The following is an 18,247-nucleotide window of genomic DNA, read 5'->3' as shown; positions in this document are numbered from 1 at the left end:
ACCCCAGAGGTGGCTGCATGCCACTGGAGCACTAGCACTGTAGAGCCTGTGTATTGTCCTTTGATTTATCTCCTCCGATAAGCTTTTCACCTGGGCTGGTGATGCTCAGTCTTACTTTTCCCTCCAGATAACAGCACAGCAGGCCCAGGCCCAGCAGCAGAAAATGACCTATACCACCCAGCCAGCTATAAAGACCCAGTTCCTCACTACATCCATGGCCCAGGCACAGAAACAGTCTGGGGCTCAGCAAGTCCAAACGCAGATTCAGGTAAATGTGCCATCTTTGACACTTTATGATCTGATGTTTTAGTTGCATGGTTTTCTCAGTTTTCAGTTATCTTGCACTCTGGAGTTCTGCTGCTCATCATAGCTGACATGTGTCTCGCTAAGCAGCTGTGCTCCTAACATGCAACACCTGAATCAGCACAAATAGCATACATATTTTTCATTATTGTACAGTTTTCTATTCTTCGTTTAGCAACTTTTTATGACCTTCCTAGTGAACTCTACAGTCCTTTATTTGGTGCTTTCTCAGTCAATAAAACTTTCGGTTCATAGCCATGAATGTACATAAAAACAAGAATGATAAAAGAAATATCCAATAGAAAAAAGAACATTTAATAAAACTGCATTCTCCAGCATGGTGTCTGGCATGGATTCACATGCTCATGAATATTCCCTGTCAGGCCAAGAATCCTCAGTAAAAAGAAAAAGTTTCACTTTCACTTTAAAACTGTATTTCTCCTCTAAACCAATGTACTCTGGGTCATACTTCCCCCATCAATGACAGTCCTCTCCGTAAGCCCCTCCTCTGGCAGCCATCTTCAGATTTTACCGCACATTTCAGTGTTGGGAGTCCTCATGTTTTGCTCCGTGAGCTACTGCTAAATATTTGTTTTTCAAGGTATGGAAAAATGTTGTTACCTCCGCGCAATTCACTCTACTCTGATTTAAACATCTTTCTGATGGATGGTTCCTTACCATCAATGGAGAAATTTAAAGACCAGATGGATAATTTTCTTAAAGGCATGAATCCCGCCTACGAAGAGCTGCAGCTGGGCTTACCCAAAGTTAAGCGTAACTTATATGATTCGGATTGGTCAAATACTTTAGATACTAATAGAACCTACAAATGATATGCTGATTATGCATTAATTACAAGAAGGAGGGAGTTGCCCGCACCTTATTTGACCCTATGTCCTTGTAATAAAATAAGAACCATTTACATGCATTTTGTTGAACCAGTTTAAAACCTTGGAACGTACTTTCAACTGGTACAAGAGTCCTGTATAATTGGCCAATATGAAATGTTTTTGTATACATTCTGGACATCAAGAAACGCTAAAACATCTTGTGGTTTATTGTCCTAGCTTCGAAGATAAAAGGTGAAAATTACTGGGTGGGTATTATCTGCAGGCTTCTGAAATTGCTAGACTTTTCTTTTGGGAAAGATGTTTAGTTGAAAATAGCATTTCCTTTATAGTCGCCCTATCTTGACTTCTATTTTCGATTGAACACTCTCTCACATAAAAAAAATTCCCATGTAGCCTCACGTCATGTGTAGTAACTCTAAGTATAGAGCCTCATATAACTACCTATGTTTTTGGTGACATGGCTTCTTTGTAGTTGAAGTGTGGATTTAGCTGTACTTAAAGTGCCCCTGTAACGGTGCTTCAATGTCTATGTATAGAGAGTCATTTTACCATCTATGGTTTTGCCGATATGGCTAAATCGTAGTCGAAATGTTGAGTTACTTGTAATTAAAGTACCATTGTATAGGGTTTTCTAATGTCTACGTACTTGAAGAAACTACATGAGATATTTTGTTGAGTAATATTGCAAAGTAACGAAAAGTCATTTTAAGCGTAATGAATTGATATTTTATAGGTAGATGTTTTTTAATTACATGTTGCTCATGATTTAATTGGATTTTGCTTGTGTGTTTCATTTTCCTTTAAACAAAAAAGGATTCTATTTCGTTTATGTGAATGTTCCTTTATTTTGTGATTTTGTATTGACGTGTTTGTTGTAAAAGTTGACTATTCGTGTTTGTGGAGGACAAACGCCTCCAATGCCTGTACTGTCTTCACCCGGACCACGAAGAGGGGTGCGAGATCTGCTTGGGCTTCTCAAAAAGAACGATGAAGGACCGACACAGTAGACTGGCGGCGTGACTGAGTGCCAAGGCCTCTGCCTCGTGTAGGGTCATGCCTCACCGGTCCGAAGAGCAGGCTTATAAGACCTTTGAGGGTGCCCTATCCGTGGGGCCAAGCACCGCAAGGCAGGTTCCATCGGGGTTGCTGCGCAAGCCGGTCCTGCGATGGACTGGGCACGATCAACATTACCATCCGCCTCCATCGTAAGCTAGTTGTTGGGCAAGATTGGGTGCAGTACCCTTTGGGAGACTACAGCAAGCAACCTTGTCCTCCTGGCAATAGGTAACCCAACCTTTGGTATAAGTCTGTACTACACAGGTTGTTAGTGTGGCTGAGCAGCCAGGCTTATCTCAAGAGGGGCCAATGTGAACAGTAGGGTTTTTACACAGAGATTCAGTGACACAAATTCAAATAAACTTACATTCAAGGTTTCTTGGTTAAACAATTATCGATTTATTTAAGTCAGTTGAGTAAGCCTTCTTCAGAAGGGAGCAATATATAAGTAACACAAAAATACACTTCAAAATGCACACTCTTAGTTTCTCTAAATCGGCAAGTACCCATTCGGGATGGCACACAGGTTGCTTCTACGCCCTGAGGAGACTTAAGTAACTAGGACCCTGTGGACATTAATATATCACTGGTACATTTAGAGCAATACTGAGTTGGTGTCAAAGAAAAGGTTGGAGAATGAAACAAGAAATTAAACAAATATTCTGAAGTGGGTAAGTACTTTTGAACCCCCCAATGCAAAGTAAATTAACCCTTCCCTGGAGGAAAGATAAGGCACAGAGTTGGAGGTAAGAAGAGTCTTTCAGGGATCCAGGCAGGCCGATGTCAATTGAGCAAAAGTCTAGGTGAGCTGAAGCACTTCTTGCAGGTAAGTAAAAGTCTTGCACAATGTTTTAGAAGTCTTTGTAGAAAAATAGAATCACTATAGGGCCACAAGCTGGGAGGCTTATGAGGGACAAAGCTGTAAGCAACTCTGCAAAATCAACCAAGTCAAGTCTCAACTGAGAACTAGCAAGGCTACACGACAAGCAGCAAGTCCCCTTAGTTTTACAGTACCTTTTGGTTACAAGAAATTGGTTCCAGCAGGCTTTTCCTGTGTAGCTCTGCAGATCCTGTTGTTCCTGGGCCTCAGTCGTGGGGACAAGAGGGAGGGTGTCTGGGGACTCATGCACTATGAATTGAAGGTCGACGGCAGCAATGGGCAAACTTCAGATCAGCGGGGTTTCAGCTCCTCGCGGCTCTTGCAAATATCAACACAGCGGTTCTCGGATACCACTATGGACTTTCCTCGCATCTGGGGTTCAGCACTCAGTTGAGGTGGCTCAGGCTTGGCCAGTCCTGCTTCCTGGGAGTCCGGAGGAGCTTCCTGGAGCTCAAGTCCGACTTAAAGACACTCACTCTATTCTGGTGTTCCTCTGTCTGGCACTTCGATTCCTGCGGCAGCAATCGAATTACAGCAGCTCCGACAGGATTTCCAGATGAGCTCGTCTTGGGGTCGATTGGTCCCACCAACTCAAGGGGAGAAGTCGTCCTTTGCAGGTCTTCTCTAGTCGATGCGAATTCAGAGCTTCAGCACTGCAGCAGGGCTTCACTGGGCAAACCAAAGGTCCAGCAATTGCAGCAGACGTCTCTTCCAAGTTCTTCTTCGCATTCCTTTGTCCAGTAGCCGACTATGCCTTACAAGCAAAAATCCTTGCCTTTTATGCAGGTATCTCCCATCGATTGGCAGCCTAGCTGTCAATCACACAGCAGGGTGGCTGTCCTCCAAGGATAGCCCTCCAGTCAGTCACCCTTGGGTGCATTCCTGTAACCAAGGAGACTAAGCACAGAGTTTCGGGCACCTCCCACACTTCCTGCCTCTGCCAGACGCTCTGGAACCAGAGGCGGGCTTCACTTGTGAATCCCGCCAAAGACAAAACAAAGGGACCAACCCTGGTTTGGAGCGCAGAGTAAATCTCAAGAAGGACTTTTCCAACAAAAAAAGAGGACCAGGGCCATTTTGCAGCCTCCGGTAAAAACACACAATGATAGTAAAAATTAAACCACTGCCACCAGCCATTAATTGTAGAAAGGGTAACATAAACATGTTACATGAGAAACTAGACAAAGGGGTTACTAAGTAACCCCTACAGCACCCTATTGTCAGATTGTATGTGTTGGGTCTAGAAAGTTAAAAATGTAAGTAAAGTCAATTTCACTTCACTGCTCTTGAAAACGGTAGTTTCACCAAGAGAAGGTATTTAAACCTTTGGGAAATCTAAGACTTCCATGTACCACTGCACTGAAGGTGCTGTGTCTCACAATGTAAAGATGATGCCTATGAATTTTGTCAGACTCCAAAGCTACAAGAAAAACTGTCAAAATCCCAGAAAAATAAATGAGTGGGAAAAGGGTCTCACTCTCTCCAGGTTACAAATTAAAAGTCCTAAAGTCCAGCAAAAGAGCTGGGGGTCTCTAAGGTAGAAGGGAATTAGCACATTTCTGAGAATTCTCCCTAATACCAGTGATAGAGCTCCTCTTCGAAAAAGGAATCGTCCGACCCGGCTAAGCTGCGGGAGAAGTCAGAGAAGCTAAGGACTGAGGCAATAGCGGCCGACCTGCCCAAGAAGGCCCACACGACGCAGGAGAAGTCTTCGTAGACAGCGCCCAAAGTGTCCCTGTCTCCGAGGCGGGAAGCCGCCACAGTGACTCTGGTGAAGCCTGCTAGCCCGCTCGAGAAGAGGATGCAGTCTGAGCCCAGCTCCGACCACTCGGGATGCAAAAAAGACAAAGACCTGGCGTCCCCGCTCACTGTCCACAAGGACATGGAGGATGCTGGCGACAACTAACGCACGTGGCGTAGTGGGCCGATCACGCCAGCTCAACCCAGTGATGTATCTCTGGACATTCTATCGACCCTACACACTTTAGTGTTGGAAATCCAGAAAAGGTTGCCGCAGGGCTGGGTTCCTGCGGCCCCTGAACAGTCTCGGGCTAAGGAAAGGAAGCATCATCGGACGCCCCCCTATCAGCCTCCATATCCGTACTGGGCAACCACGAGGTAAAGGTTGTTGAACCCTTCCTCGTCTGCCTCGGTCCCTCCGGACAGCGATGGGAAGAAGTTGGGACGCCATGGGAAGGAAGGCCATCTACACTGCAGCGTCCACCATCAACGATCTGGCGATCCTGGACAGTTATGATGGGGAACTGTGGTACAAGCTGGGCCTGATTCTGGAGTTCCTCCCTGATGGCAAGAGGATGAAGGCGATCAGCCTCTTCCAGTTGGGAGAGGCATCTTCGGACCATGCCATCACAGTGGCGCTGGACATAGTCCACGCAGGGTTCCGGCGGATGCGTAACAGTGTCTGCCTCAGTCATCAAGGTTGGCTGAAACCACGAATTTCCACCAGGGGATCCAGGCGAGGGTACCGGACATGCTGTTCAACAGAGATAACCTGTTTGGGAAGGTCAACGGGTTCCTGCAGGCCATCAAGGCGACTACAGAGACAGCCTGTGCACTGGGCATGCGCCAACAACACTGCTCTTGTTTTTGTTCCTCCAGATCAACAAAATATTTCTCCTCGTACTACCAGCCCTCCAGGTCTACGACCTAGGAAGCCTACTAAGGCCGTTCCCAGACCTACGGTGGAAGTGGACAGCGTTGCCATCGCCCTCAAAGCAGGATGCCGACGCTGAAGCAGGACTGAACTGACCAGGACGTCGGGCCCCCAACTTTGCGACCCGGTGGGAGGTCAGCTGATTGGATTCATCAGCAAGTGGGAGAAGATCTCCATTGACGGATGCGTGCTGGACGCGCTCACCTACGGACATACACTGGAATTTCAGCACAGGTGTTAACAAATCCCTGCGGTAGCCCGGCAGGAGCAGCACATCCTTTAACACTTGGAGGAGGTACCGCCATCTTGCGGAAAGGGGTGATAAAGCTGGTTCCACAGCTTCAAACACTTTTTAGTCGAAATGAAAACCGGGGGCTGGTGGCCTATTCTGGACCTGCGATGTCTCAACCAGTACCTCAAGTCCCAAAAATTCAGGATGGTCACGTTGCAGCACGTGCTCTGCCAACTGGAAGTAGGAGACTTGGCGTTGCTGGACCTGGAGGACGCATACTTCCACGTCCCCATTCACAAAAAGCACTGAAAGTTCCTACGCTTCGTGTTGCAGGGAAGGCACTACCAATTCAAGGCCCTCCCTTTCAGCATGAAGTCAGCCCCCTGGGTGATCACGAAGTGCTTGGCACCGGTGGCACCCCTTCTGCGTCTGCGGGGGATATACGTGTACTAGTATCTCGACGACTGGCTCATTCGAGCCAGTTCATGCGAGTTGGCCGTCGGACACACAGAGTCGACCGTCCAGCTGCTGATGGTTTTGGGGTTCTCTATCAATTATCCGAAGTCCTGCTTAACGCCATTGCAGAACATGTTCCTTCCTAGGGGCCAGACTCAATACGGTTTCCTGTCCAGCATAGCCCTCGGAGAAGAGAGGAGCGGCCATTCTGAGGAAACGGTGTGAACCGTCAAGTCACTTCTCGGCATGTCGTTGTCTTGCATCTACCTTATCCAGCTCTGCAGGCTACGGATGTAACCTCTCTAGGAGTTCCTGGACGCTCACTGAATACAGGTATCCGGATGCCACGCAGATAGCAGATATGATCCCGCTCGATGAGGAGTTCAGTTGGACGCTAAGGTGGTGCGGCATCCACTCCGTCACCCGGTGCACAGGGTTTTGAAGCCCCCCATACCAGGCAACGGTCACCACACGGCTTTCCTGGAAGTCTGGGGATCCCACACCAGACGTTTGCACGCCAGACGCCAGAGGATGAATGACGAGAAGGAACTCCACATCAATATCCTGGAGCTGCTTGCAGTGTTCTGGGACCTCAAGTCATTCCTACCGTCTCTAAAGGGCAAGGTGGTGAGGATCTTCATGGACAACACCACTACAATGTTGTACATCTGGAAGAAGGGGGGCACTCATTCACCAGCACTCTCCAAAGAGGCGCAGTACTTGTGGCACTGGGCTGTCGGACAAGATATGTTCCTCGTCCCCTTTCACCTGAGTCGAGAACACCATCGCCAACTCCCTCAGCAGGGAGTTGCGCTCCTGCCACGATTTGAAACTTCGGCAGGACCAGGTGGACCGCATCTTCATCAAGTTGGACAGGCCCCAGATGGATCTGTTTGCGACGGCAGCAAACTCCAAATGCCAGATGTTCGCCAGCAGATTCCACCAACTGAGGAGTCTGGGGGACGCATTCTCCTTTCCTTGGGAGGGCGCGTTTCTGTACGCTTTCCCGCCGTTGCCTCTCCTGCTACGAGAGATCAACTCACTCACAGTGCAGATGCATGATGATACTCCTCGCCCCAGCGTGGCCGAAGCAGATTTGGTACCTGGACCGTCTCAATATGTTGGTGTCGCCTACGGTCACACTGCCAGTGGTCCTGGATCTTCTCACCAGAGGAGGTGATGCAATCCTGCACCACGAACCAGGATCGCTGAACCTGAGGGCTTGACTCCTGCAGCCCTAGAATTTGGAGGATACAAGTTGCTGGCAGACTGCAGGAAGGTCCTTGGCAAGGCCAGAGTGTCGTGAACTCTGACTTGCTACGGTCACAAGTGGAATCGTTTCACTGCGTTGTGCCAATCACAGAAGATTAGTGCTCTGGGGTCACGGCCCTGCGGATTCTTCCATACTGGTTTTCCTTGGCCAAGGCGGGACTAGCGCATACCTCTATCAAGGGGCATCTGGCAGCGATCTCCTGCTACACTCTTTGGTCTCACCGTCTCCAAGGAGATTGTCAAAGGACTGTTACGATCTTTCTCGCCGGTGAAGGCTCCAGCCCCAGTGTGAGAACTCAACGTGGTACTGTCTAGGCTCATGCCCCCCTCTTCCTCCCCCCCCGCTTCAAGCCTTTGCATCAGGCCCCTCGTGCTCCTCTCGTGGAAAACAGCTTTCCTTGTGGCTATCACCTCTGCCAGCAGGGTCGGTGAGATCCAGGCCCTATCTTGCAAACAGCCATATCTGACTTTCCACGAGTCTAGAGGGGTGCTGTGGACGCACCCCTCTTTCATGCGGAAGGTTCCGTCGGAATTCCACCTCAACGAGCCTATGGTGTTGCCTGTGTTTTTTCCAAAACCGGCTGAAAGGGCCTTACACTAGCTGGACGGTGCTCGTGCCCTGAAGTTCTATGTGACACGCACAGTGTTTTCGTAAAACGTCTCAACTGTTTGTGAACTTTGTTCCTGTGAACCAAGGCTCCCATCTCCAGGTGGCTCTCCGGCTGCATCACACACTGTCATCGGTTGGCAAACCGACCACTGCCTGGCCGTCTGGGAGTCCAGAGCGATCGCTGCAACAACGGTGTTACTGTCTGGTGTGCCCCTGCTGAACATCTGAATGGCTGCTACGTGGAGGTCCATGTACACCTTCACAAAGTTCTACTGCGTCGACAAGGATTCCAGAGAGGAGTCCACAGTCGGCCAAGCAGTGCTACGCAACCTGTTCACTTGAGGCGAGTCTGTTCCCGAGGTAAGAGTAATTGCTTCCGTAGAGCCTTGCCACCTCCCGTGGTTGTGTAATGTTGTACTGCTATGTATTCGTTATTCATGAGCATGTGAATCCATGCCAGGCTCCATGCTTGAGAAGGAACTAGTTACATAAGTATAACTTTTGATCTCCAGCATCGGTCTGGCATGGATTCCGTCCCACCCCTATGCGGCGGGTCTTGGACATACTACCACATTACGTGCTTACCAAATCTGAAGATGGCTGCCAGAGGAGGGGCTTAGGGAGAGGGCAGTCATTGGCTTGGTGCAGTATGACCCAGAGTACATTGATTGGTTTAGAAGAGCAATACAGTTTGTAGGTGAAACGGTTTTTCTTTTTACCAAGGATTCCTGGCCTGATGACGGGGAATGTTCATGCGCATTCATGCCAAACCCATACTGGAGAACAATAGTAACAGATTAGTAACTTGTGCCTTTTTTACAGCAAAATCTTATACAAAGACACTGCAGGGGCTTGATCCTGTCTTTCTAACCATGCCACAGATACATAATCATTTGGGAACATAATATTAAAGTGTGCAATACTTTCATTTTCAGGGTAATTTAATTGCTGTTTAAAAATGCAAAACGTTGTGGGTATTCCTACTAGTACTGATCTTGACATTGAAGTACAATGAGAGCTTCCAAAATAGTCAGAATCCATATTATAAAGTGCAGGCGCTTGAATAAATGCTTACTACCAATAAACATCATAACGAAGACTAGAAGGTTGGCTGCCCACTCTGACAATATGGAATTAAGTACTGTACTTTAATATTATCTAGGGTTAGCATATGAACAATACAAAAAAGTGAATGGAGCATTGTTAGGAAGAATTCTCAGAAATTTGCTAATTCCTCTCTACCTTTTAGACCCGCAGCAACTTTGCTGGATTTTAGGACTTTTAATTTTTAACCTGGAGAGGGTGAGACCCTTTTTTCCCACCCTCTCATGTAATTTTAAATGAGATTTGAACTCTGTTTCTTTTGGTTGTGGAGTCTGACAAACACCACAGGCATCATCTTTTACATTGTACCACGCAGCACCTTCAAGTGCAGTGGCCCAGGGAAGTCTTTCAGATTTCCCATAGGTTTTAATACCTCCTCTTAGATAAACTGTTTCCAAGAACAGTAAAGTAAAATTTACTTTACTTACACTTGTAACTTTCTAGACCCACCACACACTATCTTACAATAGGGTCCTGGAGGGTTACTTAGTATCCCCTTTGTCTAGTATATCATGTAACAATGTTATGTTGCCCCTTTCGTTGATGAATGTCTGATGGCAGTGGTTTACATGTAACTACTGTGGTGTGCTTTTACCGCAGGCTGTGCTCACAGCTGCAGTAAAGCACCCAAGGGTGCCATTTTTTTGTCAAAATGGACCCAGTCTTTTTTTTCGCCGTTTCTTTGTGGAAAGGACCTTCTTGAGATTTACTCTGCACACCAAACCAGGTTTGGTCCCTTTGATCGTTTTGTCTTTGGCGGGATTCAGCAGTGAAGCCCGCCTATGGCTCCAGCATGTCTGGCGGGGGCAGGAAGCGAGGGAGGTGCCCGAAACTCCCTGTCTGTGCTTAGTCTCCTAGGAGACAGGAATGCACTCCTATGTGGTTGGCCGGCTGGCTGTCTGGCTAGAACAGCCACACTGCTGGGTGACTGGTAGGCTGGAATGAATGGGAGAAACCTGCATAAAAAGTGAGGCTTTTTGGCTTAGGCAGATTCGACCACTGGACGAAGGAATCCGAAGAAGAACTTGGAGAGACGCCTGTTGCAACTCCTGGACTGTTGGTTTGCCCAGGAAGCCCTGCTGCTGTGCTAAAGCTCAGAGTTTGTATCGACTAGAGAAGCCCTGCCAGGACGACTTCTCCCTTTTGAGTTGGTGGGACCAATCAACTCCAAAGTAAGCCACCTCAACATCCTCTTGAAGCTGGTTGCATTTCCACTGCAGTTGCTGCTGGAAACTGAAGAGCCAGGGAGAGGAACACCAGTTTTTGCGTTGCTTTTAAGTTTGCCAAGAGTTCCAGGAAGATCCTCTGGACTCCCAGGAAGCAGGACTGACCGAGCCTGAGCCACATCAACAAAGTGCTGGACCCTAGGTGCAAGGAAAGCCCATCTCAAGAGCCAAGAGTCCGCAGTGGTGCTATTTGCTGAGACACAAGGAGCTGAAACCGCAAAGTGCCACTGAATAGAGGTTGGTCCTTTTCTGTCGCCGATCGTCCCGTTGCAGTTCAGGAGTCCTCCAGGCGTCCTCCCTCTTGCCTCCACGACTGAGGCCCAGGAACACAGGATCTGCACAGGAACAGAAGCCAGCCAAAGCCCTTTTCCTCTAACCAAAGGTACTGTAAAGTCTAAGAACTTACCTCTTGTTGTGTAACCTCACTTGTTCTCAGTGGAGACTTCTCTTGGATGCTTCAGTAGAGTTGCCAACAGCTTCTTTACCTCGCAAGCCTAATCAGCTTGTGGCCCTAGTTCGATTTCTTCTTTTCTACAAAGACTTCTAAAACATTGTGCAAGACTTTTACCTACCTGCAAGAATTGCTTCAGCTCACCTTGACTTTTGTCCAATTGACTTTGGCCTGGCTCTCTGAAAAATCGTATTTCCTCTCAATCTGTGTTTAGCCCTCCTTCCAGGAAGGCGATAACTTAATTTGCATTGGGGGTTACCGAAAATACTTCCCTGCTTCAGAATATTTGTGAGATCTCTTGTTTTATTCTAATAATCTGTTTCTTTGACATACTCCTAAGTATTGCCCTAAATGCAACAGTGATATATTAATGTCCACAGTGTCCTAGCTATTGAATGACTCTTCTCTCCTCTCTCTGCTTGTGTCTTACCTTCCCTCCAGGAAAGGGTTAATTTACTTGGCATTGGGTGGTTCGAAAGTACTTACCTGCTTCAGAAATGTGTGTGATATCTTGTTTTATTCTGAAATCTCTTTACTTTAACACTCAGTATTGCTCTAAATGTACTTGTGATATATTAATGTCCACAGTAACCTAGCTATTTAAGTCACCTCAGGGTGTAGGAAGTGTCTGTGTGCCATCCCAAAGGGGTGTTCACTGATTTAGGGAAACTCGGAGTGTGTATTTTGGAGTATGTGAATACACTCAGGGGAACTAACGTTAACCTTGATAATGATGGCTGTTGGCAATAAAAACTGCATTTAGTGTTCCGCTTCGAACACTTTCAAATACCATCACATTCACTTCAGTGAACATTAGATCTAAGGTATTTTGTGCCGATGATCCATGCCCTATGTAAATGAGCAGGAACAGTAGAAACCACCAGGTTACAAGTGGTAGGTTTGGAAAATAAGGCATCCTTGATTTTGCAGTGAGAACATCTGTAGCAATGGCTTTAAATACAGCTCCCTCACTCCTTTAAACAGTGGGCAAATAATGAGAAAGTGTGGAATATCCTCTCTGAGTTAGTGACAAACCGCACATAGGTCCGTATTACTCGTATGCCATATTATCTGTCGATCGTCAACGTTAATGTACCTATGTGACATTTTATGTATACGGATCGCAGGTAGCTGGGAGAAATTATGCCCAAGTATTTTATGTAACCAAAGTCCATCTTAGCGATTCAATATTGAGATGCTTGTTTGGATGTTTTATAATATCAAGGGTAGTGTGGCCCTCTTTTTTGATAAGGGGGGCCTAAGTCATGAGGGAGTCTAATATAGTAACAAAAGGGGACTTAGGCTACCCCACTTGTCTGGCTCTGGCCTGGAATGGTTTCAGCACACTTTGTACAGATCCCTATCGGTGATTTGTGCATAAGAGAACACCCGGATTACTTTTCATATAATAACAATTTTATTCATGTGACTAATAAACATTCATGTGACTTAAAAATAGCGTTACAAAGCTATTGTCCAAAACCTTTTGTTTGCCACTTAATTACTGGGTAGTAATACACTGTTGAAGGCTTTTCACATGAACCTCATACAATGAAAATTTACATACAGTTTATGCGGAGTGGGTTATTACATCTGTTGACTTTTAAATGTGGTATTATTTTCTTCACATCTCGACACTGAGTGGTGTTTCTGGCACCCTGTAGGTAGCTGGTATTCAGGTGCCGTCTTCAGGACAAATGTGGGGGACCTGGAAGTGTCCGCGATGAGTCACAGTGGTTGGACATCTAAAGGGAATGTAGTACAAATTAGGGACTGGGTGTGTCTCTTCAGGGACCGAGGTGCCTGGGTGTGTGCTGAGCTGTATTCTACCTGAGGCATTTCTTTACCAGGTCAAAGGTGGTGAAGAAAAAGTGTGCAAGTTCTTTACTCCAAGCGCCGGTAGTGCGCTGTTGTTGAATTTGATTGTGTGTGTCTAGGATTGGGTCCACAGCTGGGTAAATGTAGGACAAGATAGTCATTATCTAGTAAGGTAGTTAAGTGCACTAGCATTTACAGTGCAGTAATTAAGTGCACTAGCATTTACAGTGCAGGTGCCGCCATTTCTGGCTGTGTAATGTACTGATTCGCGGTACATGGGGTAGGCTATGGTGCAGTGTTGGAGACCAGCTATTGACCAGGTACCCTGTGCTTAGGTGGTGCATTATGTGCAGGGGCATATTGGGCGGGTTGTAATTGTAACATTCTCAGAGTTCAGGCAGTTCCCAGCACCAAGACACATTCTCACCCACCTAATCTGTTTGTCCGACAAAAGGTCACTGTGCATCTGTAGTGTATTTAGGATAGCCCTTCCTGAAATGTATGGAACGTCTCCCGCATTATTCGTGGTCTGCAGGTTCGAATTCCGGCAAGCCCAACTCAGCCTTTCATCCTTCCGAGGTCGATAAATGAGTACCAATTTCTGTTGGGTGATATTGTATGTAAATATGTGCTCTGTAAAGCGCTTTGGATTAAGGCGCTGTATAAATAACATATCATTATCATTACATACATCTTGGGACCCATACAATTAACGAAGGCAGACAAGGAAGGCATATATTATCTCCTCTCTTGCTGGGGCCTGGGTGTTCAAGGTCCAAGGTTGAACAAACACTGAGTCAGGCATTTTGTGTGCACCACATAATTCTCATGCCACAAACCTGTTTAGTTTCAAGGAGGGAAAATAGGAGACACAAAATGGAGTCTGATTGTGAATGAAATTGGGCTTAGGCTAACCAAAATGAATGCAGTTTCACAAACCCTACTTTTAGCCTAAGCGAACACCTTTCATTCAAACATCATTGTAATCATGTACATCAATGGCCACACATTTTTGGATCACCATATCCTGCATAATCGGTGCATTAGTCACATTGACTGGGGGGGGGGGGGTGTGACAGTGTTCCCTCTGTAACTTTTCCAGAGCCTTAGAACAACAATTACTCATCCTGGACACCAGAACTGGTAGACATTGTATGCAGCAGAATAAAATACCCTCAACAAACATTGCAAGTGCAGAGAATATTTTCCAGCCCCAGGCTGTTAACAAATTCCAAACCCAGGTCCCAACTAACTTCATTGTGAATTTCGGACCCCAATGTATGTGATCTTTTAATAGCCTGAAACACATTAGGAGAATAATCTGCTATGTAAACACAGCAAGCTGACCTGACCATTTTGCAAACTCATCCTCTTTCAGCCAGAAAGGTGTCTAGCACCATTTTATTCTGAAGTGCAACCAGTCTGACAGCTCTCCTTTCTAACGTCGTATTGAATAATATATCGGTTCTCTCGTTAATTGTTTTCTCCCATACTTTCTAATATTCTGGGAGTTTATCGCCAGACCCCAAAAGGGAACTATTGCTTTTGACACCTCCCCTAATATTTTGCCAGGCGTGTTGTTGTAGATATCCCTCCTAGGGCAGTGTTTCAATATATCTAAAGTAGATAATGGGTAAACCCCTGGTAACAGGATTCCTAAGTAGCAGATTCCTCTCCAATCCTTCGGTAACCATAGATACGCTTGTTTCCCACAGACCAGGTAAATGGATCTCCCAATCTACAAGGTCCTTGTCTCATTCACCAAAACTGCAGTGTGCATACCTTTGTCATATTTACCCATATACCTAGAACCTTCTTTACTTAAACAAAATGTTACTCTGTCAGTATTATTGTTGATTGTGTATGCTGGAGGAGTTGCTTCCATATTCCCTACTGGTGACTTCAAAATGATATCATCTATTGATATGGCCTAGAATTCTTGTCAGAACGTTTGGTGAGGCGGTGTTGGTAGGGCTCTTCAGTAAACACAGAGCAATCCAAAGGCAATGGCACCTGTTGATCAAACATAATTATATTTGTCCCATGTAAGTTACCAGTGGTACTGTCATCCCATCTACCAAAAAACATGGCCCTAAACGAAGCATAGCAAGCAGTTGATAATGGAAGAGGATATATGTACTAACCTAACCCTTTCTTACCGTGTTGTGGAAGATCCCTGCTCGCACTTTCACCAGCTGAGCGGATCCATTGACAAGACCCTCCGGTCCCATTTTGATTTTGTTTTTAATTGTGCGCCCCTGAGCCCTGCTGACCTCTCCCACCCCAGACTTGCTCCTTCCCCGTGTTGCTCCTTTGTCCCGCCTCCCTAGCCCTCCCGCTAACCCTGATTGGCCCTCCCTGTGTGTGTGAGCGCTTGTTGCTGCTTGGGTCCATGGATCGTCGCGCTCCCTGCTCGCACTTTCACCAGGTGAGTGAATCCACTGCCCGAGACCCGCCGGTCCCATATTGATTTTGGTTTTGTTTGTATTTGTGCGCCCCTGAGCCCGGCTATCCTCCTCCACCCTGGAATTGCTCCTTCCCCGTGTTGCTCCTTTGTCCCGCCTCCCTAGCCCCGCCACTAACCCTGATTGGTCCTCTGTCCGGCCTTACCTATCCCTCCCTGGGCAGCCCTCTGCCCGTGCATCCCTGTGGCTAAGGGCCCTAGGCAAAGGGCAGCTCCAACAGAGGCAGCTCCTTATCGTGTCTGCAGGGGAAGCCACTCTACCCTGACAACCCTGCCCCATTACAGAATCTCAGACTTGGGTGTTTTTTCGAAACCTAGGCCTTTTTCCATTATACAGCACTCTTGCACTTGGATGCGTTTTCTTGCCGTGTTCAAAAATTGCATTGTGAAAGAATATGAAATTTCAGTGTGAAACCTAAGCCTTTTTCCCTATACAGGAATCTCGCTCTTAGATGTGTTTTTTTTCTCCATTCTCTAAACAATATTGTGAAAGTAGTGTCATTCTGTGGTTTTTACTTCCTTGCAAAGCATTAATCTAGCAAACTTCTCCCATTGTCTGAGCGCCTGTTGCCTTGTCCAATTGACTACTACTGTCTCATCTCTCCCTGTCTCGTCTGTGTCCTTCCCTAGTGTTAGCCCCGCCCCCTTTAGTCCCCCCCATTCTCTTCTCTGCTATCCCCACCCACTCTATGGGGTTCTCTGTCTCTCCTATCTTAACTAACTGCTTCTCTATCGACTATCCTGCTCTCCTCACTAAATCTGGTAGGAAGAAGTTTAAAAAGTATATCTTGGTCTCCAACCCAGGCCTCCCTATCGCTGACACCTATACTAGTGTCTCCTCCAGGCAAACCCTCACCAACATCCTCTTTGTCGTTCCTGTTAGGGAGAATTCTCATAAATGTGCTAATTCCCTTCACCTTAGAGACACGCATCAACTTTGCTGGATTTTGAGGACTTCAGATTTTACCTGGAAAGAGTGTGAGCCTTTCCCCCCCCCCCCACTCTTTCATGTATTTTGATGGGTTTTACTCTTGTGTTCTTTGAGTATGGAGTTTTAGATAACTCCATAGGCATCATCTGTTCATGTGTGTTACACAGCACCCTCAGTGCAGTAACACAAGGATGTCGTTTAGACTTCCAAAAGGTTTAAATATCTTCTCTGGTAAAAACTACTGTTGCCCAGAGAATGTAAGGTTAAATTGACTTTACTAGTATTTTTACTGATTTATTTAACAATGTGAAACAGTTTATATTTAAGCTTTACACATACACATAATAGACGAATGATAAATTAAACAGATAATAAAAAGAAGATAAAAGATAAGAGAAATAGGAATAAAGTAAAAAATAAAATATTATCATAAAGAGAAAAGGAAACAAAATCAAGGAAACTCGGGCAGAATTGGGAAGACAAAGACCTCATTTAAAAAAACGTTTTTAAATTCCTAGACCCGGCACACACTATCTTCTTATTGAGTGCTGGAGGCTTTTCCTAGAATCCTGTGTCTAGAAACTCATGTAGCAGTTAAATGCTACCCTTTCCTATCGAAATGGCTGATGGCAGTGGTTTTACAACGAACTACCTTGATTTTTCCTGACCGCGCACACCGCTAGCTAAAAATCACGGGAGCCATGTTTTTCAAGATGGTGCCTTAAGCCCCTTTGTTTAAACAGGGCCCGGTGTTCTTTTTTCACCGTTTCTTTTTGGAAAGGTCCTTCTAGAGTTTGTCCCTGCGTGCCAAACCAGGTTTGGTCCCTTTGTTCTCACGCCTTTGACAGGCTTCAGGACTGAAGACCACCTCTGGCACCTGAGTGTCTGGGTGGGCAGGAAGTGAGGCTGTTGCCCGAAACTCCCTGTGCTTAGTCTCCTAGGAGTTCCAAATGCACTCTGGCATGATTGGCTGGCTGACTGTCCAGCAAGGACAGACACCCTGCTGGGTGATTGACAGCTAGGCTCGAATGAATGGGAGAGAACTGAATAAAAGGCGAGTCTCTTGGACTGAAAGGCAGAGTCGACCACTGGAATGAAAGAATTGAAGACTAGCTGGAAGAGGAGGCTGCTGCAACTCATGTTGGTTTGCCCGGTGAAGCCCTGCTGCAGGTCCGAATTGCCAAGTTCATTTCGACAGAGAAGCCCCTTCAAGGACGACTTCTTCCTTTGACTTGGTGGGACCAATCAACTCGTAAACCACCTGGATAACCATTCTCGGAGCTGGTTAGGATTAACCAGGGGGGAGGACACCAGCTTGTGTGCTTGACTACAGCTACTCGAACCTAAGATCTTCCATTTTGCCAGCTTGTTTGACCAGTCCCCATGCAGTGCACGAGTCCCCCAATGTCCTCACTCCTGTCCCCACAACTGAGGCTCAGGAACAGTGAGTTCTGCAGGAACTGCTAGGAACCAACGTCTTCAGCTGCATCTTTTCTTCATAATAAGGTACTGTGCCAACCCGATTGAGAGAACTTTACTCTCGCGGTGAAAGTTTGTGGAACTTTCCCAACTTGCAAGCCTGATCATCTTGTGATCCAACCTATAATTCATTTTCGTACAAACTACTTCTGAGAACTTTGGCAAAGACTTTAAAGTTTACTACAAGAAATGCTCTTTCCTATCCAAGCCACTAGTCCATTGACTTTGGCCGAGGCCTATTGAACTGAATCGAGTCCTCTAGTGAACTAAAACTATTTGCACTGCCTAAGAAAGTAGTTGTGATCTATTGTATGAACTTGTGCCTTTGTACTCCCTTTTAAAGTGACTGAAATGCCATTTTGCTCCTATTTCAGGGGAGCCTACTTTACTCAGAAACGTATTGGTTTGGTATTGAAGTGTATTTGTGCATGATATTAAGT

At 46.3% G+C, this 18,247-nt stretch overlaps 1 protein-coding gene across 6 annotated transcripts in view; it reads left to right on the top strand.

Moving 5' to 3' along the window:
• EP400 (E1A binding protein p400) overlaps window positions 1-18,247 on the top strand; it is a 1,542,855-nt gene that overhangs the window by 1,440,596 nt on the left and 84,012 nt on the right. For 5 of the 6 annotated variants that reach the window (XM_069620067.1, XM_069620064.1, XM_069620063.1 and 2 more), the window contains one exon: window positions 110-268. In XM_069620067.1, coding sequence (XP_069476168.1) covers window positions 110-268 — 159 coding nt within the window. The remainder of the gene's footprint in view (window positions 1-109; window positions 269-18,247) is intronic. The other variant, XM_069620062.1, reaches the window with a different exon arrangement.

The sequence above is a fragment of the Ambystoma mexicanum genome, chromosome 10 (assembly GCF_040938575.1).
Source record: "Ambystoma mexicanum isolate Mex_15411 chromosome 10, UKY_AmexF1_1, whole genome shotgun sequence".
Taxonomy (NCBI): Eukaryota; Metazoa; Chordata; class Amphibia; order Caudata; family Ambystomatidae; genus Ambystoma; species Ambystoma mexicanum.
Note: the sequence above shows the minus strand (reverse complement) of the source record. Positions and strands in the feature narration are given on the sequence as shown.